Source organism: Emys orbicularis, chromosome 11, assembly GCF_028017835.1.
Source record: "Emys orbicularis isolate rEmyOrb1 chromosome 11, rEmyOrb1.hap1, whole genome shotgun sequence".
Taxonomy (NCBI): Eukaryota; Metazoa; Chordata; order Testudines; family Emydidae; genus Emys; species Emys orbicularis.
Window position 1 is genome coordinate 64,306,582 of NC_088693.1, and position 23,066 is coordinate 64,329,647.

Consider the following 23,066-nt stretch of genomic DNA (forward strand, 5'->3'; position numbering starts at 1 on the left):
ATGAAGCTTTCTCAAAATCATGAATGAACAATAGTATTGATCTGGCTAACAGATGGGACACAAACACAAAGGACTGATACTTTTTTATTTTATTTTATTTCATTTTGTTGTACCCTGGGACCAGACTCTTGAACGTAAGGCAGGGCACCTGAAAGGAAATGTTTTCCTTTCATTATAGGTTTAAAATAATACATTGAAAAAGGGAGTATATCTGAAAATCTATTAGGCACAACCTCCATTTAAGTATTCTCCGAACAGGCCAGAATTGCAGCTTGTACTCAGCATCTAATGGTTTCACAGGAATTAATTGCTGTATCTCATTTTCTCATTTGCATTGTTCAATCTCTAGCAGTTGAAGAATCAGCTAATCTGCCTCCTTCCCCGCCTCCATCACCAGCCTCAGAACAGACTGGAACACTGGCAGAAGGTAAGGGTCCCCTGGACATTTCAGAGTATGTCTATCGAGGAAGGGAGCAAATGCTCGTACGAAGAGGTGGGGGAAGTAGTAAATGGAAATACTTCCTGCTAGCTTCAGCTTAAAGAGTAAGCATTCCCCAGCAATGAAGTGCCATCTGCAAAGTGACCGTAACACACAAATGAGATATATACATATACACAGGGATAATTGGAAGTAAGCAAAAATAAATACATGGACATATATATATATGAACAATAATTATTAATAGATATTACAAGCCAAGATGTCTAAATAGTGAGACTTCCCAAGTGTGAGCCTAGAACGTGGTGTTAAATATTGATTACTACAGTCTGTTAAGATGCGTTTAGTTGGAAATTAACCAGCATTAATGTTGTTTCACAATCCAAGTCCATACAAGCAAGGAGATTCAGAGTTCGATTATTCTTTCTGCTTTCCAGCTTTAATTCACATTTCTGTGCCTTGGTGTGTATGGGGATTCTGCACCAGGGTGCCAAAGTGAAATTCTACTCTTAAAGCAAATTATACTTTCTGATCCACACAGTAGTACTCAACGTCGGTAACCCAATAATGTCCACATTCTGCTGTTGCTGAAGCCACAATTCAGAAAACATGTAATCATGTGCTTAACTTGAAGCATGTGCTTAAACCCCATTGAAGTCACATGCCTAACATTAAGCCCATGGTTATGTGTTTTGATGAATAGAGGTAGACTGCTGAATCAGGGTCTGGGGGTCTGAGTCGACAGAGGAAGAGCAGAACATTACTGCTGAGCCCTACCATATGGATCTGAGAGAAAAATTTGGCCCTATGAATTCCCTTGTCTTTGTGAGCTAAATCAGACATTTGACATTATCATTATAGTATGAATATAGTTTTCATATGTCACCTTCCTTCTTGTTTTTTAAAAATAAATATCTTGAAAATTAATGTGTCATAGAAATAAGCTATTACTGTCTGTTGAGTACATACTGTGTGTGATTTATCCTGCACTAGTGTTGGAAATGTGTATTTTTTATGTGATGTCCAATATGTGCTAGCTCTCAGTTTACCATGACGTTCTGCAATGAGACACTTTTTTTTATACCTGATATCCCTGCGTTTTGGGTCAGTCCATCACCTGTATACATTGACAAATGTCACATCCTTGGGTACTTTGTATTGAAAATACTTACTTGGCATGTGCAGTAACCAATATGCAAACTTTGATTTCTTTGTCATTATTATCGTAACATTCACATTCCTGTTGTTGAGCAAATATTACAATGTCTACTCAAAGGTAATGGTAATCAAATAAAACCACTCAGAAAAAAAAAAAGGAAACCAGTACCAAACTGGCAAAGATTTTTAGGATTTCTAGGGGCATTTTGATTATTTCACTTCTCTTTTTGTGTTGATTTATTTGATTATCTTACTGTTCAGGGGTGTGCTTTTTGATTTTTAGTAACAGAATGAAGGGGTTGTTGATCTGCTTGAGACTAATTTTAAGATCCCTTTACCTTGGGTTTGGCATTGGCTTTGCACAATGTTTTCGCTAACCGTATTATTGCTTATTACTTTGCGGGTTTTATACAGTAGCAAAATTGATTAATTGACAGAATGTTATAATCACTTGCCAAATGTCTTTTAAATGGAAGCCATTTTGTTGTATCGATGCAAAGAAGTGACAGAACAGTAGACATCTCTTTGGCCTAATAGACTGAGCAGTTTCCAGCTCTGCAAATGACTCAGAAAGTCACTTAACTTCTTTGTGTTTCTCTTTCCTCATATGTAAAAATGAGATAATAATGCTTGCTTGCCCACCTCACAGGGGTGTTGTGAGGACTTTAGAGTCAATGATTGTAGAGTGGCTGGAAGATATAATGTATTATATACTTTCTAAGTATGATCGTTTTTACAGCATTCATGTTGTTTGCTTTAAAGGTTGGATTTAAAAAATGTTTCTATGATAAACTTTTCTACTAACTTTCAGTTTGAGAGCAAACTTCATTGGACTTGTTTATAACCTCCTGCAAATACAGGTTTATAAGGGAAACATTGACAGAGCTCCTGTACTGTAGTTCCTCAGTCACTGATGGCCAAAGAGTTCCAAAGTGCTGTAAGCTCCTCTTTTATGTTTGGCTCTTGGGGGGTTCATATTAGAGTTAGTTGAAAAAACAAAGGAAATGTTAGTAAAAGTTGTCACCAAAATTTTTTTCTAGTTTGTCATCGAAATTTGAAAAGTTTCAAACAGCTCTAGTTAATATTGTCTTGTGCTTCTTTCAGTGAATTAGGCCTTGATTCAGCAAATCCCTTTTTCACCTGATCAAGGTCTTATAGTTGGAAGCTATATTGAACTTTTGTTGCTTGGAGTCAGGATTGCCTGATAACGTTAACTGCTAATAAGCCAAATCCTGCAGTAGTTAGTCAGGAAAAGCTCCTATTGACCTTAGTGGGAACTTTGCATGCGTAAAGACTGCAAGATTTGACCCAGTGTGTACAATACCTGTTTAAACCCTCCGCCCCTCATGCTACTCAGTTGTTTGTGTGTACCTTTTTGTGTCTGTCTGTCTGTCTGCTCTGTGTAATACAGTGGTATTTACAGAATTTAATCCAGTTCTGAAGTTGTTGAACAAAAAAGGTGAACCCATCTGGTAGTTCTGTATAAATACCTAAGTTTTCCTTTTCATTGTTGTTGTTTTCCTCTTGAATGTTTTACCAGTGCTGTTGTCAGTGCCTTGCATTGCTTTGAAACCAAAAGAGATTTCCTTCAGTCATACCAGGGTGGAAATCACTGTTTGTAGACATGACAAAGGTAGATGTGGCCAGCCATGCAGCAAACACAAATTAAAAAAAAAAAAAAAAAAGAAGAAGGAGGAAAGAGAAAAGAGGAAGGGAGAGAGATTTCTGGGTCAAACACATTTCAGGAGAGAAAAGAGTCAGTGAATGTAGGTTTGATTCTTTCATTCAGCCACAGACAAACGTTCAGATGAGCAGGTCTCTTTGCAGTGCTGCTGGAGGTAAGATAACTAATTTGCTCTTATTGAAATTAATTTGGTGATTGCAAATATTGTAATGTGATTTTTTTTTCCAGGAGTTGAAATTTTCCCAAGTGCTGTCTTATCGTTTTATCCAATGGATCTGGACAAACAGTGCTGCTGCTGCTTTGTATTCCCAACATGGCAGTTTCTGTGCTCAGATCTTTGTAAGATTGGCCCCTAATTCCATTGTCCTGTGTAAAAAATGAATCTAAATGCCTTTGATAGACTAGCTTACATTTTAAAGTATGTATTTTGGGATAAGCTTTTTTAAACCAAAGAAGTATATTTTACAAATTGAAAGGAACCAAGTGCTGTAAACAGAGATTATTTCCAGTTAAAAATGACTTTTTAAAAGGTATTTTCAAAAGATACCCAGAAGCTAAAACTGAATTGGTCTTTGTGTAAAAAAATTGTATCATAGACTTTAAAATACATAATCTTTTTGCCTGAGCATTTTTTTGCCTGAGCAGGTTTAGAAGGGACAAAAATAATAAAGATTAAATTTTTGTTATAGAAATAAAGAAGGAGGCGAATAAATCATATTAGCATTTAAAGACATTATTTCCCTTCTTAAGAAATTGTGTCATAAAGCTGTTATGAATAAACAATACAGATCTACCAAAAAACAAAAACTAAAAAACAAAACCAACAATATAGACATGACAGACCTTAATAAAATGGTAGCAACAAAATAATACATATGAGCCAGGACCATTACTCTGTTGTCTCCTTCATGGTAGCAACAAAATAATACATATGAGCCAGGACCATTACTCTGTTGTCTCCTTCAGTTCCATTAATATTTCAGACAGACTCTAAGCAGAGCCTGTATTTTCTTGCCTATAACCGGTTAACAACCTATAAAGTAGGTGTTCTCTGTCTTCTTTATGCTTAACAGACAGATTGTCACCTGGACCATTCCCGCCCACACTAATCTGTGGTCATGCAGGCCATTTCCCTTCCCATTCATGATTATGTAACATCCCTATATGGTAACGACAGCGATTGCTTACATAGAAAAATAATATTAGGAAAGTGTTTGGTAAGGGGATTTTCAGCAGTGCTCAGCATTGACCTAACTGCTTTCCATGGGAATTTTACCAATGACTTCAGTGGGAGTGAAGTCAGACTCATGCTGAGCGTTTTTGACAAACTCACCCTTTAATGTATTTTTGATGCCTTTTCAAGCATTTTAGCTGTTAGGTACAAGGAGGAGGAGCCATCGCCATGTGACCAGCCAGCTTTCTTTGGACTACCAGGAAGTGCTCTGTGTACCACCTGTGATACATGAATCATTGTTTGAGAACCTCTGCCATAAAGACTGATGGCTGGTATTGTCAAAGTTAGGCAATCATCTTCCATCGAAATTCAATGCGAGTTGGGTCCCTAACATCCCAGCCTGTAATCTAAAATCACATAACTAACATACTCAGTTTTAGCAATGTCAGTCACTTCCCTCTACAGGGCCGGCTCAGGGCCAGAGCGCCGGGGGGAGGGCGGCAAGCCCCGGTGCTCGGGGCTCCGCTCTCCCCGGCGGCCAGAGCGCCGGGGGGAGGGCGGAGTGCCCGGCCGGGGCTCTGCTCTCCCCGGCGGCCAGAGCGCCGGGGGGAGGGCGGCGAGCCCCGGCGCTCGGGGCTCCACTCTCCCCGGCGGCCGGAGCCGGAGCGCTGCGCCGCCCCCCTCCAGGTGCCGCCCCAAGCACAAGCTTGGTGGGCTGGTGCCTGGAGCCGGCCCTGTCCCTCTATCAGTTTCTTATCACTAGAATGTAATCTCGTTTCCACCTTCTCAGAATCTATCTTGTGATTCAGGAGAACGTAATAGCAAAACATTATCTGAATATTTTACTGATTGTATTTGTCACTGAAAAATACTTCAACAAATATTACTGAAATATAGATGCAAATCTCTGGTAATTTGACATTTCCTCTAGTTGGCTCTATGCCCTTTATCAAGTTTGCTGGTTTGAACATCATCAATTGTTACAGCAGTGAAATTTTGGTTACCTTGCATAATAACAGGGGGAGGGATAGCTCAGTGGTTGGAGCATTGGCCTGCTAAACCCAGGGTTGTGAGTTCAATCCTTGAGAGGGCCATTTAGGGATCTGGGGGCAAAAATCTGTCTGGGGATTGGTCCTGCTTTGAGCAGGGGGTTGGACTAGATGACCTCCTGAGGTCCCTTCCAACCCTGATATTCTATGATAACCAATGAGGTTTTTTGTTATACCCAAGCAGGCCCCGATTCAGGAAAGCACCTAAGCATTCACTTAAATCTATACCTGTTAAGGTAAGAAAAGCAGTTAAGCACATGCTTAACTTTAACTTGACTTCAATTCAGACTTAAGCACGTGCTTAACTACATTCCTGAATAATGATGCTTTCTTGAATTGAGACTTTAATCAATATAATAAAATGAACTGGAAATACAGAGTGAATTAACTGGCTTAGCAGTTAAATTAATACACACATCACAATAGTGTTCATTAGCAGCATCCCTTTCCATCATGCAAATAAGCCTTTGTAAAGACATCAAACATATTTCTTCTTTATATCATTTGAATACTACAGAAACCTACAGAAACCTAGAATCATCATTAGCTCCCATCATACTGGCAGCTTAGATTTGAGCTCCTTTTACTTATTGTGCTATCCGTATATCATCTTTTGAAGTTACCATGGCACAGAGTTAACATCACCACTTCAGAAAGTAGTTTTCCAAGCAAGTAGCACTGCCCACCATCACAGCTGATGTTTTGATTGCTTCAAACAATGTTTCTTTGGAAAGTTGCTTTTCCTGAAGGTAGTTCAGATTTTTTTCTTCAAGGTGGTGGGCAGTTTCAAAAAGAGCAGCCTTCAAAGTCAGATAGGCATCTTGCACCATATTCATCCTGGGTGTAACTCAATAGACTTACAGCAGAAGTGAATTTGGCCCACCTGAATGTAACCTTCCAGTTGGTTAAGTCATAGATACTTGCAGAGTCTTACAACATTTGGCATATTCAGAATAATTTATTAGTAGGAAATAAATTTAGAAGAATCAGCAGCAAAATAATCCTAAATATTTTACCCTACTGTTAATTTTTAACTCTCTGGTAACCTATTTGCCCTGATGAAAGAATATGTGTTAAAACGGTCCATTTAAAGCAAACTCTGGGATACAGACAGACAGACAGATAGATATAGTCACCTCAACAGAGACTCCGAGGATGCAAATAACCGGACATTATATTGTGGACAGTTATATAATACAGTATGCCACAGAATCTTAACCTTGGATAATCTTCCTTTCAGATGCAAAATACTGCAGATTGGAACTAACGGTATTGTGATCAATGAATAGTTTGTACTCCCATTGTGAGTGAATAAGCAGCAGGAAGGAATAAATATCATTCTATTGCAAGTCAGTTGCTACTACTTTGCTGCAGAAAGCAAAAAGTACCTCACTGAAAATAACAGAGGTTGGGTTCTCATGGTGTCCTGTAAAATTAATCCTGCACTTGAATGCATTGTTTAGTGCCTAAAATGTTTACTAGAAAAGAGATTCTTCAACTGCACCAAGTTAGGCATTTTACGTTTCAAAAATATGTGCTTGGAAAATTAATATAGATAGCTGCAAAATATAAGTTTCTGGAGACAAGGAAAGACATTGGAGACCTTGCTCAGAATCTAAATCCCCAATCCTGCCAGTGCTTAAGCAGGTAAGTAAGTATCTGGAGAATTAGAGCCTATGATTCTAAATGAAGTGCAGGTGGCATGACAAAGTTCTTACATATAAGTTTTTTTTTCTATTCTATTCATACATGTATCTGCAAAAATATTCAAGAATTTTAAATATCGATCACCATTATTAGCCAGATTGAAATCTACAAATGAGCTAAGGATCTTAAGCCAAATGACTGACTAGGATCCTAAAGCCTGAAGAAGATTTATTTAAAACTGCCTAGTACTTGCCACGAAAGAGCCGTGAGCAATTATAAATGGAAACCACCACATTTTATTATTATGACCAGGATGATGCTATTAATAATCCCCCCACATACGCACACACAAAGTATCTTTTTTAGTAAGAAGAAAATATATCAGCCCTCTCTAAAAAACACCAGAACATTAGCTTGGCATTATCTTCAGAGGTTTCTCTTTGTCCACACCATAAAATGCAATGATATTTCTTCCCCAATGTTCCCCTTATGCGACTGTAGTTGCATATCCTACACTGAGGTAGTAGCTGCAGCTCCAAGTCACATGCTTTTGATGGCATGTGATGGTTTGCTGAGCAATATGCATTTCATAAATCAGCAAGTGTAACCTCCCCATTACAGAATACTTGCTTTAAGAGTATTTAAGAGAGGTGCAATTAATGACAAAACAGGTTCTCTTTGTTCTTTATTGACTATAGTCTTTGAATGAGATTACCTCTGAAATGCTGTGTGATAAGTTAACCATCTGAGGAATAAGTGAGATTTGAATGACCTTGAAAAATGGAGTAACAGAGGTAGGATGGAATTTACTAGTGCCAAATGCAAGATCAGGCATTTAGAGTCTAACAATAAGAATTTTTACTGTAATCTGGGAATTTACCAGCTGGAAGTCACAAAGGAGGAGAAAGACCTGGGTGTATTGGTTGATCACAAGATGACTGTGAGCCCCCCAAATGGATGCAGCCAGGAAAAAGATTAATGCAATCCTAAAATGCATCAGGAGAGTATTTCCCGTAGAGATAGGGAAGTATTATTACTATTTTACAAGGCACTGGTTAGACCTCTTCTAGAATACTGTGTGCAAGTCTGGTCTCCCATGTTTAAGAAAGATGAATTCAAACTGGAACAGATGTAGAGAAAGGCTACTAGGATGATTAGAGGACTGGAGAACCTACCTTATCAGAGGAGAATTAAGGAGCTTGGCTTGTTTAGCCTAACAAAACGAAGGCTGAGGCTGATTGTTCTCTATAAATACACCGAGGGGCAAACACTAGGGAGGGAGAGGAGTTATTTAATTAACAAATGGATATAAACTGACCAGCAACAAGTTTAGACTTGATATTAGACAGACAAAGGCTTTTAACCATCAGAGTAGTGAAATTCTAGAACAGCCTCCAATGTGAGTGAAAGCTGCACAGCCTGGCCTTTATATCTAACTTTTCTGTACCCACTTATTCATTTCCATATAAAGGGAGTGATATACCGTAAATGGAAGGACACAGCTTGTTCATGATTACTGCGACTGGTAAATTAATATGCTACAGCCTAAAGTGGAATAATAAGTGAGATAGATATCCGGGGGTGGGTCATGACTCATGCACATTCCTCTGTCAGATTGTCTTTTCTTACTTCAGGTGTTCACCCAGGTTAGGTTTCATTGCTAGAACTAGCACTCTGCAGCCACGTTGGTATTGCTTTCTACAGTGGGATGCTCAGGTACACAGATCTGGAAACTTTAACTGGCTTGATTAATTTCTTCATTATTGAGGTGGGGTGGGGTGGGGTTGGATTCAGGATCTTATATCAAAGAAGGAGAAAAAAAAGAAATTATTTTGCCACTTTCGTGCTGGCAGAAAACCCAACAGGTAATCTACAGTTACAGATACTGACTGAAGAGTATATCCTATGAATAAAGTGGTCAACAAGTCACTAGCTATCACACTAGTGATGCTCAACCAGAGACTTAATTTCTAGTAGTCAGAAAACTAACATTTTAGTTCTTCATGAGTTCACTAAGGTTCAGTATGCACCACAAACGATGTGAAATCTCAGATCGCTCCTGTTCCATTCAATAGGTTGGATAGTTGGCTATTTTTTATTGCAGCTGTGTTAGTTTGTTAACCTATGTTACTAGAAACTGCGTGGATCCTCCTCTTGCTATTAGTAGCTGAGCTAACCTGAGATGATACACTCTAACTTTTCAGTGGGAGATGAATAAAGCCTTCATTACAGTGCATTGGAAAACTCCCAGCAGAGAGCAGGTAGGCTATAGGAACATGGCAAAGCAATAGGGCAGGAATGGGACACTAAAAGAAACTGCTGAAAGGCAGCTGTATGTGAGAGGATTTTACCCCAGAAAGGATAACCACCAGCTTAAAACAACTATCTTTCTTTAGGTTAAATTGTCATTCATTGATGTGTAACTGAAAGAAGTTGCAGAGGTTTAAAAAACAAAAACAGCGTCTACCAAAGTACAGTAAATGGATTTTTTTAAATGAAAGTAGCTTTTTAGATTTTGTACTTTCAAATGTTTCAGCTATTTTTGAAGGGATTATTCAACTCAGTCCTGGGATGCACCAGGGCTACCTTCTGCCCTCTATCTCTGTTTGTAACCTCCATTGGCTTCAATACAAGTTGTCAATTTTGGATTGAGTGCAGCATATAGCCCATCTATAACTAAGAGTGATTTTGAATTCTCTAAGTCTCTAAGGTGCCACAAGTACTCCTGTTATTTTTTTGAATTCATTGATATGTTTGATGCTTGGGTACTGTTATTATAGGCACTAAGAGAGACAGGAAATAAATACATAAATGATACCTTAAATGAATGTAAACCTCACGTCTTCCATTGCTTAGCATGGCTGGTTTCATCCACTCCATTGTATGACATAGTACAGTGGTTTTCAACCTGTGGTCCATGGACCGCTGGGGGCCCGCAGACAATATCTAAGATTTCCAAAGGGGTCCGTACCTCCATTCAATTTTTTTTAAGGGTCCGCAAATGAAAAAAGGTTAGAAACCACTGACATAGCAGCTTGATGTGTCTGTGCATGTGTCCATCCTGTCTTGTCTTATCTTTGTCTGTCCAGTTCTCCCTGCAGTTTCTTCCTGTGTGTGTCTGTTTGTAGATGAAGGGGATGAGGAAAAGGTGGGACCTCTACACAGCTGCCCATGCTATAGGTCCGCCGCCAGTGGGGAGAGGCGTAAACACCTAACACCCTCCATTTCAGTGTCTGTGCCCATTGAGGACCCCTGCCATTCAGACGAGGAGTACTATGAACACCCTTTGTTCAGCTCAGAGTGGACTGATTCTAGTACATTCCCCAGGGCTACAGCGCAGAGTGCAGAGGCCTTCTTAGGCCGCGATGAAGGTGAACCAGGCATGGTGCCTCTTTGTTCTTCCTCCTTTCCATCCTGCTCCATGATATTCCATTATTGTGCCTCAAGTAACTTGTTTCTGTGGGAGAGAGCCCTTTGGGTTGGTTTGTTTTTTCACATGGAGGTGAAGTATCTCTGGACTCCACGCACCCTGAGGGGAGGCTGTAGCTGTAGAGCCAAATGCAGCACTGCTGTAAATGGACCCAAGTCCATGGTGGCCAACAGAGATGCAGCCACTTCCACCAGAGTTGAATTTAGTCCATAATTTGTAGTAAAATGGCCTTGGTTATTGCAGTGAAAGGAGCAGCTAATTAAAAAAAAAAGCATAAATTGTTCCCTCTCCTTTTGGGAGAGGATGACTGCCCGAGAAAGTGTGGAAAGTAGGGCGATCATTTGATACCTGAGCTAAGCCAGTTGTTAATGCTACTGAAAAAAACAACACCCATCCACTGGGACAGCAGTAGAAAATGACTGATCACCTTTGATTCATCAGGTAGGGCAAAGGAGGCCAGATTCATCCCTAGTGTACCTCCGTTGACTTCATAGGGATTAGCTTGACCTATGGTGTCTTTACCAATATTCCACATGTGTCCAGCTGACAATGTGTTTATCTGGTCATCAACAAGATGGCATGTAAGACAGACATTTAAGTAAGTTTGTTGCGATCATTCTGCATCCCATTTCTTATTAGGCTGAGCCCCTAGTTGAGTAAAATTAGCTGTATTATTTTATCAAGATGGTTGAAGAAGGGTGGAATGAATTTTGTGGAGTCAGTTCCTACTCCAGATAGTGAAAAGAGTGTTGGCTTCTTAGTCAAGACCAAATAGACAATGTCACACTCAACACTCTTGTGCTAAATCAGCCTGGGACTTAAACTGGATCTGAAGAATGGTTACAATACAACATTCTACAGAGGTTTAAGTCACAGAAGAATAGCCCTGAATATCTGTAATTGTTCAGTAAAACATATGAGAAGAACTGATGAGATCATTTCAGTGACGAGCTTACCACACCAGAGAATTTAGCTTGATATTGAAGAGTGTATTGAATATTATAATAGTATTGGATCAGATAGGGAAATCTATTTCCTAGAAAGGGGTGAAATTATTAGAAAAGTCAAGTGTTTCAATATATTTTTAGGTGGAACCAGTATTTGACTTTTGTGTGTGTAGTTATTGACATCTGAAGATACAGATGCTTGTCCATTCAAGTAGAAAATCTTTTTTTTCTGCAGGTATAGACACACCCAGTAGTGCAGCTGTAATTAAGACGGTATAAATGTTTCCATTATAAACCTCATGTTTTGGAGATTGTAACCCAGTGGTAAAATTTTGCTCAGCAGTAAAGCAAAAATCTATGGTCTTGGTGGAGTAGGGTTTTTTTCCACAATGTAAAAACATATGAGAAGATATGTCATGTAACTTTTGTTTTGGTAGTGTTTCTTTTTTAACTGTATACTTAAAATAATATTGGTATGATGGGCTGTAATAATACTGAAAGAGCCATTATGATCTATAATTTTGACATTTATTTACAACATTTAGCTAATTATACTTTCTTTGGACCAAATTGTTCACTTTGTTCCACCTGTTCTGCAGCCGTGTTATTTGCGTGATAGCAGTGAAGTTACACCAGCATAAAAATGGGGTAGAGAATTGCATTTTTGATCTAAAATTTTAAAAAGAGATATAAATCCAAAAGAAAATGAAGCCAAAAAAAAGTTAAGTAAAGTATTTAAGCAAGGAAATAAAGATTCTGTAGTTGAACACCGTCATTAACTTGCCCTTATTGTGCCAGTGTATTACATTTTTATGTTCGATTAAACCCACTTATGCTTAAAGATCCCTGCAACACCTAGGCACCATGATCTGGTGAAAGACACCGTTACAGTTCTAATTCCAAATCTTCTGGCTTTTCTTAATTTGAGATGAATTATGTAACTAATTTCATTTTTATAGTTTAATTAATAATGCTGTACTTTGGATAACTATTTTCTCAGTACAGGTTAATGAACATGTTCCTTCTTGTGATTTATAAAGGCATACATTTAGTTCTTTTTACCAAACCAGCCTCAGGAGAAAAATCACTTCTTTACAGAGAGGTTTAGCATCGATAAAACAGAGCCAGATACAACCACTGTTATTCAGGTTCAATAACACCTTACTCCAACCTGACTCAGTGAGGGACTTAAGCATGGGCCTAACTTTGAGGCACACAAGTATTCCTGTTGACTTCAGTGGGACTACTAAGCATGTGCTTAAGTACCTTGCTGAACTGAGGCCTGAATAATCCCAGTTGTTATCATTGGGAATACTCATGGGTAAGAGATTTTTATTAAAATTCACAGGCAAGATGTGGGCAATAAACAATAAATCACAGAAGCCCTGGGCCCCAACACCTGAGGCCGACAGCCGTTGCCCCACAGCTGCGGGGGGCTGACATCCTGAGCGGGGGGACTGAAGCTTAAGGTGGAATTTACAGCGATCTGTTAAAGTCACGGAATCCGTGATTTCCATGACAAAATCGTATCTTTACTCTTGGGGTAAGGTGCTATTCAACCTGAGTATGAGTGCCAGAGTCCGGCCCATAATGAACAGTTCATTAATCACTCTTCAGTGTTCTTCTGCTGTGGCAAGAGAAGAACCAAAAATATGCTTAATATTAATATAATTATATTAGCACCACGCCAAACTAGCTGCCTTGTAGTAGGTTAACTTACTAGGCAGTTAGTGCTTAATTTCCTCAAGGTAGGGAGAGGAGTTACTTCCTGCATTGGAGAAAACAGCACATTTATAAAAAATTTCAGTGCACTTTGTGTGTACATGGATGCATCAGACTTTTCACAGCCATCTACCACTGAGCATCATCTCCATTTCCAATGAATATTCAGGATGTTTGATCTACAGTCATCTCCGTGTTGGAAGGACAGGTCTGTAAAACACTTTCAGCTCTCATTTTACAACCTAAACATGCTTCTCAAGGAGGGAAACAACACTGTTACATGTTGCCATGCAAAGCGCAATTTGGCAACCAGAAAATAATACATCCTTTTTCGTCCTAAGGCAAACTCACTCGCACCCCCCACCCCACCCCCACACACACACTTGAAATGGGATGGAAGCTGACACGGCCTTGAGGTTGGACATCTAGCCCACTTTTAGAGCTGAAAGTGTTACTGTAAGAACAGTCCTACTGAACTTTGTACTTTGTGTTGTCTGCTGGTGTTGATGTCACCTCCTTTTCCATCCCCCAAGAAGAAGAAACAGTAGAGAGTCCAATGGCTGAGGAAGCGAAACCAGCAGTTCTTCCTGGAAAGGAGCTGGGGAAAGACAATGGGTCTGCTGAGCCTTCAGAGGAGGCAGAGGGCCAGCTGGATTCTGGTTCGGAGGCCAAAGTGTATCGTGAAGACAGTGTGCTAAGTGTGGCACCCAGCGGGAAAAGCGTAACAGTTGTCGAGGAGGTGCCCCTGAAAGCAAATATACCTTCCTTGGCTGAGGAAGGTGTGTCCTCCTTAGGAGTGCATGTGTTTGCTGCAAACGAGTTCTTCTCCTGCTTTCTCCAATGCTTTCCAAGGCTGCTCCATTTCCTCCTCTTCTCGTTTATTATTATTATTGTTCTTGTTATTATGCTTGACGAGTATGTATCGGGTAACCCAATTTGCATAGATGCTGTATAACGAATGGTTTCCCACCACTGCAGCTGATTCCTGATTTTTTTTACTTTGCCATGATACAATGTGCTTTGCTGCTAAGCTGATACTGCCACATCAGCCTTTTTTTCCCCATCTCAGATGTGTTTGCCAGTCACATTGCTAATCTATGTATATACATTTTTTCTTTTTGGTGCAGAGATTCATCTGCTTTTCTTTAAAAAAAAAAAAGGAGACTTATTGACTTAGACTATGACATAAAGAGGCTTAAACTATAGAAATATTTTTGCTTGCTGTGTGCAGTGTTATTATTTATTTATGCTTCAGTGCATTCTGGTTTCGTTTCCGTAAGGCTATTGCTTCTTATTTCATATCCTCACCATTCATTGCAATCAGCTCCCCCCTTCCCTTCCCTCCTCGACCATTGCCAGAACTTTGAGTTTTCATTTATTTTAGCTTATTATGAGTTTATGGCCCAACCTGAAGTCCCTGCTCAGGCACAATTCCCATGATCCCAATGGGATTTTTGCCTTCGTAATGAAGTGTGGAATTGGGCACTTAGGGTAAAATCCTACGGTGCTCATTTAGGCAAAACTATCAATAGTTTTGATAGTTTTGATCAAATTGAAATCAATAATTTTGCTTGAGTAAGAATTAAGTAAGTCTTCAGGGTTTGTCCTTTTGACAGTATTTCTCATCAGTGGTTTCAGAAGGAAACATAGAGGTAATGATGAGCCATACACTTCCTAATTAAGAGATTTTTGGGTGTTGGAGGCTTGTGTTTACAAAAAAGCCTGTCCTAGTAATTTTATTTGGCCCAGCTGAGCAAGATGAAATTCCTTTGGTATTGTATCTGCTAATATCATGTGGTATGTGCATAAGCATTACCAGCAGAGGTACAGAACTACAGGTGAAGAAAGATAGCATGTAACTAATTTGTCTCAGTGACACCACAGTGAAATCAGCTAATGGGCATTGCTTTTGCATATTATATAAGTTGTGAATAATCACCACCATCACCAAAACACCACAAAAACTTTAAAAATAGAGAGGAGGAAGAAGTATAACAGTTGTGGATGTTTTTATTTGCTACTTACAATGTTAGAAGGGTGGTTAATATTTTAAGCTGAAGATAGCCTATCTAAATATTTTAAATAATGATGAACAGATTAATTCAAATTGCTCTAAAAATAATAACGGGTCCAGACCTGTGTGCCATACTCACACAAACGGTTTCATTGGCTTCAACTGGAGAACTTCTGTGAGTACGGAGATCCAAATTTGTTTGCCCGAGATGTGTTGCAGCATGTTTTGGAAACATGCATCATTTATTTTTTTAAAGAAAAACTGACTAGACAATGTTATAACACATTCTGGCATAGATTTCATTATTCTTGTCTTATCATGCACTAGGGAAAGATCAATCTATTAACTACTAATAAATCATCTATAAATTATATATTAAAATGTTACCAAAGAATATTAACTATGCTAAGAATATAGCAGTAACAGATGTCAGAGTAACATTTTGATTAATTTTAAAATAATCCAGGGCCTCATTTTTCACCCGTGGTTTCCACTGACTTCATTTGGAGCTGTGAGTGCTCTGCATTTCTGAAAGCTAGGCCTCTCAACTTTGGAAATACAAACAGGTCCACATCCCGTGCATGTTGCATGAGGTCAGTTTCATGAAAATAATCTGCCTTCTGCTTTTTTGCTAAAAAGCAAATGTAAAAGATCAGTGATATTAGTTAATGAGCTCCCTCGTTCTACACTTAGCTCATGTACTGTGTATTTTAATATTTCCTTTGATTAAGCTAGACACACAAAAACTTGTGATTTAAAAAGAGATGTAGTATTACGTAAATGCATATATTGTGTATTTCAAGCACATATACAAGGATACTGTTACTTGGCCAAATCTTGCAGACATTTACCAAAGCAAAATTTGTATTGACTTCAGAGTCTAGCAAAGCATTCAAATATTAATTGAGGGATATTTATGATTTTACTGTTACAAGTAATGAGTATGAAGAAATCACATGAAACAAAAGGGTATATTTCTCATTTCAGTGGAGACAGCTTTACATGTGTAACTCATATTATCATTAATGCACTTATAAAACCTTGTGCATCAAGAGGAGAGGAGCGTACAACACTTTAAAACAAATTTCTAACTGAATAGCCTTGCTGCATGGTTGCATATTTTCCCCTCTCCCTTCCATTAATCATACCAAGATATTGTTGTAAGCTAAATGACTGTCTATAAGTACTTTAAATAATTTGTCATAAAACCCAACCAAACTACTTCAGATTTACTTACAGCCTCGAAGATGGAAATCCGTGACCAGGAGGGCACAGGCCCTTTCACAGCTGAGCCATTAGACACAAAGGATCGTGAGTCAGAGAAAGACAGTAAGACTGATGAGCAATCTAAACATGATGCCTTAGTTCCACAGCCAGCAAAAACTGAGACTCTAGATAAAAAGGAGTCACGGGGCAAAGAAGAAGAGAAAATGCATCCAACTGTGTCGGGACAGACTTTGGATGCAGATCTGCAAAAGAAAGGGGACGTAAGTTTTGCAGACTCAGGTGCTGATTCAACTGCAGAGTCTCTTGTATCTCAAGGATGCAGGGACTTGTCAGCTGACCTGCCGAAGGAGAGTAAAACAGATGGAAGGAGTACAGATACCCAGATACCATCTAACCAGGCTATACCCCTGACATATAAAGATGACTTTACAGAAACCCAGAAGAGTAATCTTGCTCTTTTGCCTTCAGAATCTAGAATTGACGTGTCTGGTGCTGCCAAAAGTGAACCTCTTTCAGAAACTCCAATGATTGTCTCACAGAAATCACAACTTGAAGACAGTTGCAAAACAAAACAAGAGTTCCCTGACAAAGAGATTGCCAAAGATCTTTCGAAAGATGAAAAGATCCACAAAGACAAAACAGAAAAGCCAGAGGCAGGAGATGTCTCTGCAATGGCTGCAGATGCCCCCAAACCAACTACAGAGGAAAGACCCATCCAGAAAGTTTCTACCTGGGGGGAAGAAAAGGACATGACAAGGGACGAGAGTGACGAGGAGGAAGGATACGGCTTCCTGGATTGGCAGCCCTCCAAAGTATTAGATGATAGTAAACTTTATGTGGAGCAGGAAGATAAAATAGTTGTTCCAGACAAAGCAGTTGTTAGTGAAGCTAAAAAGTCATCTGATGGTCTCCAAGCAGAAGAAGAGACTGATCGAACTGGGGTCTCAACAGTAGTAGATGCCAAAAAGGAAGAGCAGCAGAGCACAGAGACCCCCATTGGCAAGTTAAGCCATGAATCAGTTCCTGAGAAAGCAAAAGAACCTATAGATACAGTTCAGTTATCTAAAATAACAGAAAAAGCTCCTGATGCACCAAGGTTAACAAGTGAAAAGGGCCCAACTCATGAACTTCGTCAAGACAGAACTATTGAAAAGGATGCTAAGGAGGATACATTCCATATCTCAGATTCAGCTACTCGTGAAATACAGGTAGAGGAGGATAGGTCAGGAATGTCAAAGTATTTTGAAACATCTGCTTTGAAAGAGGAAGCAACAAAAAGTGACACACAGCAGCAAGGCAGTGATTACTATGAACTAAGTGACACTAAGGAAAGTGCATATGAACTTTATCATGCAGATCCTCTACTATCTAAAAAGGAAGACAAAAAATTAGAGCCAGAAACAGATCAACCATCCAGTGTCCCTGCTCATGAAATAGGATATAGTACTCTTGCTCAGAGTTTTCCATCAGATAAGTCTGAGGAACCTAGCTCTCCACAGGAAAGGATGTTCACTATTGATCCCAAAGTGTATGGGGATAAGAGACAAATCCATAGTAAAAATAAAGATGATTTGACTCTAAGCAGGAGCTTAGGACTTGGAGGAAGATCTGCAATAGAACAGCGGAGTATGTCAATTAACCTGCCAATGTCCTGTCTAGATTCTATAGCACTAGGATTCAGCTTTGGCCGTGCTCAGGATCTCTCTCCCCTCGCTTCAGATATTCTAACAAACACTAGTGGGAGCATGGATGAAGGTGATGATTACTTCCCAGCAACCACCCCGGCATTAGAGAGAGCCCCCTGTTTCCCTATAGATAGTACAGAGGAAGATGAAAACATTGAGGAGGAAAAAGCAATGGAAGAAGAAAATATTCAGGTTGAAACCTTGTGTGAGTCGCCCTTCCTGGCTAAAGATTATTACAAAAATGGGGCTGTAATGGCCCCTGATTTGCCTGAAATGTTAGACCTAGCAGGCACAAGGTCTAGATTAGCTTCTATGAGTGCTGATACAGAAGTGGCACGAAGAAAATCGGTTCCTTCCGATGCTGCTGTAGAAGACAGTGGTGTGTCCCTGCCTCCTGTGACTGATGAAAACCACATAACTCTAAAAGCTGAAAGTCAGCTAGAAGACTTAGGCTACTGCGTTTTCAATAAGTACACAGTCCCACTACCTTCTCCAGTCCAGGACAGCGAGAGCTTAACAGGTGAAATCTGCCCCTTTTATGAAGGCGGGGATGAAAAAATGAGAAGAGGCCTGGCAGCTGACCTCTCTTTGATAGAAGTGAAGTTGGCAGCAGCTGAAAAGTCTAAAGAAGAATTCAGCAGCAAAAAAGACTTGAGTCCAAACATCTCCAGTGATGCAACAGTTCTGGGAAGGGAGTTTGAGCAGGAGAAAAAAGGCTCTGATAAGCTAGATACCGTGCTAGAAAAAAGTGAGGAACAAGTTGATTCCAAAGAAATCTATTCCCTTGAAGATACAAAACATGAGAAAAAAAGGCCTGATGCAATTTTAGAAATGAAAGAAGAAGGTACAGTTGATAAAGTTCCTGTAGCCGGGCCAGAGAGTGATAGTGCATATGACAAAGCATTAGAAAAAGAGGTAACAAAAGAAAAAGATCTTGTTTCTTTACTGACTCAGAAGGAAGAAAACTCTCTTAGCATTATACCAAAGGTAGCTGAGATAGAAACACCACACAGGCCAGACTACGATGCTATAAAACACGATATGGATGTTGCTGCCAGGAGAGCTGACCAAGAATACCAGACTCAGCTACATACTGAGATCAGTGAGTTTGCTGCAACTGGTTCAAAGCAGGACACAGATTCTGTTAAAAAAGCAGAGCCTGAATCCCAAGAAGCTCAGCAGCAGCAAAAGGACCTGGCCTCTTTGCCCAAAGAACCAAAGGAGACAGATGTTCTTTCAAGAACTGAGCCTAGTGAAATGAAGGACAGCACCAAACTATCTGAGTCTGAAATTAAGGAGAAAGTGCCTAAGCCTGATCTGGTGCATCAGGAAGCAGTAGATAAAGAAGAATCTTACGAGTCTAGCGGAGAACATGATCAAATCCAAGAAGACTTAAATGGAGAATCTTTGAAACCTGATGACGGCAAAATAGAACCTCAGAAACCACCTGTATCAGAAGAAGAGATTACATCACTATTGCCAGTGGAAGAACCTTCCATCGAGCTTGCCATTTCAGAAGCTGATTCTGTGCAAGAAGAGCCAGCTGACATCCAAATGGAGAGCATACCACAGCCTAAAGAAGAAATTAAAGAGACGACTCCAGACATAGCTGTGAGACCTGCAGAAACCACGGAGCAGCTATTGTGTGATTTAACACCTGAGTCTGTAAAAGGCAAAGAGCATGAAGAAAAAGAAGATGAAGAAGAAGAAGAAGATAAGCATCAACTCGTGTCAGACATGCACCAAGAAATAGAGTTGGAGGCACCTGCTGGAGAAGAGGCGCCGACTGAGGCTGGCCCAGAGGAAATGCCTGAACTGAAAGGAGTTATTGAGTCTGTTGTGACAATTGAGGATGACTTCATCACGGTGGTGCAGATGACTGTGGATGAGGGCGAATCTGCCTCTCACAGCGTACGCTTTGCTGCCGCACAGCAGGAAGAAATGGAAAGAAGGGACTCCCTGCCTGAAGAGGAAGTGGAGATGGAGATGGAGGAACCCGCTGACATCCAGGCAGAGCCCAAAGAGGGCTCGCTGGAAGCTCCCGCTTCACCCGAGAAGGAGGAGATCCTGCTAACTGATTACAAGACAGAGACATATGATGATTACAAAGATGAAACAACTATCGATGACTCCGTTATGGACACGGACAGCCTGTGGGCGGATACTCAAGGTGTGCATTATCCTTTTTAAAAAAATGTTTTTGCTTCCCAACAAACCATAATGATTAAAAAGCATAATAATAATAATATAATAATAGTAATAATAATTTCAGCACATTTCAGAAATGTTATAAAATAATCTGCCATTTATTTTAAACAATCTGCTGTATTTTCAAATTTCTTTCCCCTCCACCAAAGCGTTGTTAACATTTGTTACTAATTTTCTGTTTGTTGTTATAATTTGCTCTGACCCTACAGATGATGATAGGAGCATCATGACAGAACAGTTAGAGACTGTTCCTAAAGAGGAGAAAGCAGAGAGAGAATTGCGAAGATCATCTCTCGATAAGCATAAAAAAGAGAAACCTTTTAAAACTGGGAGAGGCAGGATTTCTACTCCTGAAAGAAAAATAGCTAAAAAGGAACCTAGCACACTCTCCAGAGATGAAGTGAGAAGGAAAAAAGGTTCATTTAACACTCACTATTACCATATTTTTGCTGTTGTACAGTACTGCCAGGTTACTCTGTTGTAGAAGTTGAATGTTGTGCTAGTACTAACTAATACTATTTAATCAGACATTGTACAATTACGTCAAAACAAGGTGCTAGGCTCACCCCTCTGTTACTCCAGGTTTATGCCCATATGGCGGACAAGGCAACACATCTGGAGTTAATGCACTACTCCTTCGCCTCTGCAAACTAATTAATTCCTCAATTCAGTCCAGTGCAACCTAAAGCATCAAACTGGAATAACAGAGCAGTAGGTCTGGCTAATGGTTGATTTGTTATCATGTAAAACTGTTTGGGCTTTTTTCCTGATTGTGTGCTTTTGTGTTTTCTTGTCCATAGCAGTGTATAAGAAAGCTGAACTTGCTAAAAAATCTGAAGTTCAGGCCCACTCTCCCTCCAGGAAAATCATTTTAAAACCTGCTATCAAATATACTAGACCAACTCATCTCTCCTGTGTTAAACGGAAGCAGACAGGTGACTGTGCTGTGTTCAATTATGCAATGTGGCTGGCAAACATAGACACTTTTTTTTTTTAAATCTCATTGCTATAGCGGCTTCTCTATTTTTTTATTTTTATTTTTCCTCCGAGAATATCAACCTTCATGAATAATATTACTTTTCGGTGTTTTGTATCATTCTTCTTTTTCGGTATTTCTTTATTTCTCTATTTGTTTGACAGAGGGCATGATCATGTATGCTTGTCGTTGCTCGGCCTTCCAAGTGCCGTGATTGTATCTTGGCATTGTGCTTGAATGTGGTGTTGTAGGAATCTCTATTTTCATTATTTGTATTTGTTTATTTATTTTGTGGTGAATTTATATGGTGGGAAAGTGTTGAAAGCTTAAACCATGGTATACATATCCATTATTTTGCTTTTTTCTCTCATGCATAATAAGAAGACTTGTATATTGCTCATTTATACTTATCTGCATTGGCACTTCCAAATCTGTTACTGATGTTTATGACTTCAAGCCAAAACCCACAGGGAGAATCTGGAATGCAGAGTACGACACTGAGAGAGAAGAAATCTGGGGTCAAACGACGAATGCATTTCAAGCAAAAATGGTTTTCAAAATCTTAGTATTTGATAGGGGAAGATGAGAGAGAGACAACCAGTGGTTCTCACAATATCTAAATAGATATGTCATTATTCAGAAGACCAAAATTAGAACATCTTCACTCCAGTCTCTCAGTATTATTCTTGATGGCACGGTCAGATCAGGGTGGAAAGAGACGTATTGGACTTGTCTGGTTTTTTTTAAAGGGATGGGACATGGTTTTCCTATAACACAGTTTGACGCCTCCATGTACTGCAATGCAGTTGCTCCTTATTTACATCAGGGTAAATGAGAAGAGAACCGTGCCCCACTAGTTTACATTCAGAGTGTCATATTCTAAAATGGAAATGGTTTTATGTTTCTTGGCTCAGAAGTTAAAAACGATGTTTATTACTTTGGTTAGCAAGATATAAATTAGAGTAGTCTCCAGTGTGCTCCAACTAGCTCCAGACCACAACTGGGGGAGTAAAGGTGTCTTAAACCCACTTAATGAGCTTATTGAAACCAGAAGACGTGACCCATAATTCAAAGATTCTTCAAAGAACCCAAAGTGTGTTGTGGGATTAGGGACTAGGTGTCACAAGTTGGTTTAATGCTTTAGTCCTTCACCTTTGCAGACCAGGTTTCATATCCTGCATTGGTCATAAATGAATTTTTTAACTATTTGGCATGATTTGATTGCAACTTAGGGAGGCTTAAGGCTAAAACAATGAGATGTTTCTTCATGGCATAACTCATTGGCTTTATAGATTTACAGTCTTGCAAATATCCACATCTCTTTCTTATGTATACTGCTATTGTTCCCTCCCATGGGCTACCACTAAACCTCTAAATTTTTTTGCTTCTTATAGCCTTCTAGTCAGAATTGAGGTGTGCCAGTAGAAAAACATAGGGAAGCCTGCCCATCGCTTAGACACACTCATTCTGGCTCTAGGTAGTGCTATCTGTCCCTCATTGTAATATATAAAGGAATTCACTTAAATTAAAAACAAACCCAACAGGTAGCCAAAGTGTAAAATATAATTTAAGGACAAACTCCAAATTTATTCAAGCAGTAAGAGTTGAGATCAAATAAAAACCCCTCGTCCAAAACATCAGCAAACTTTGAGAGAGTTCTGAATCAGATTAAATTTCGTGGCCTTTATAATGCGTGGAACCAAAAC

General features: G+C 39.5%; 1 protein-coding gene across 22 annotated transcripts in view; it reads left to right on the forward strand.

Annotated features, from left to right (window-relative positions):
• Positions 1–23,066, forward strand: part of MAP2 (microtubule associated protein 2) — a 97,734-nt gene that overhangs the window by 30,726 nt on the left and 43,942 nt on the right. For 4 of the 22 annotated variants that reach the window (XM_065412969.1, XM_065412973.1, XM_065412975.1 and 1 more), the window contains exon 3: positions 350–427. In XM_065412969.1, coding sequence (XP_065269041.1) covers positions 350–427 — 78 coding nt within the window. Of the gene's footprint in view, positions 1–349; positions 428–13,783; positions 14,030–16,491; positions 20,347–20,593; positions 20,801–21,184; positions 21,320–23,066 lie in introns of all 22 variants that reach the window. The other 18 variants (XM_065412954.1, XM_065412957.1, XM_065412956.1 and 15 more) reach the window with 16 other exon arrangements.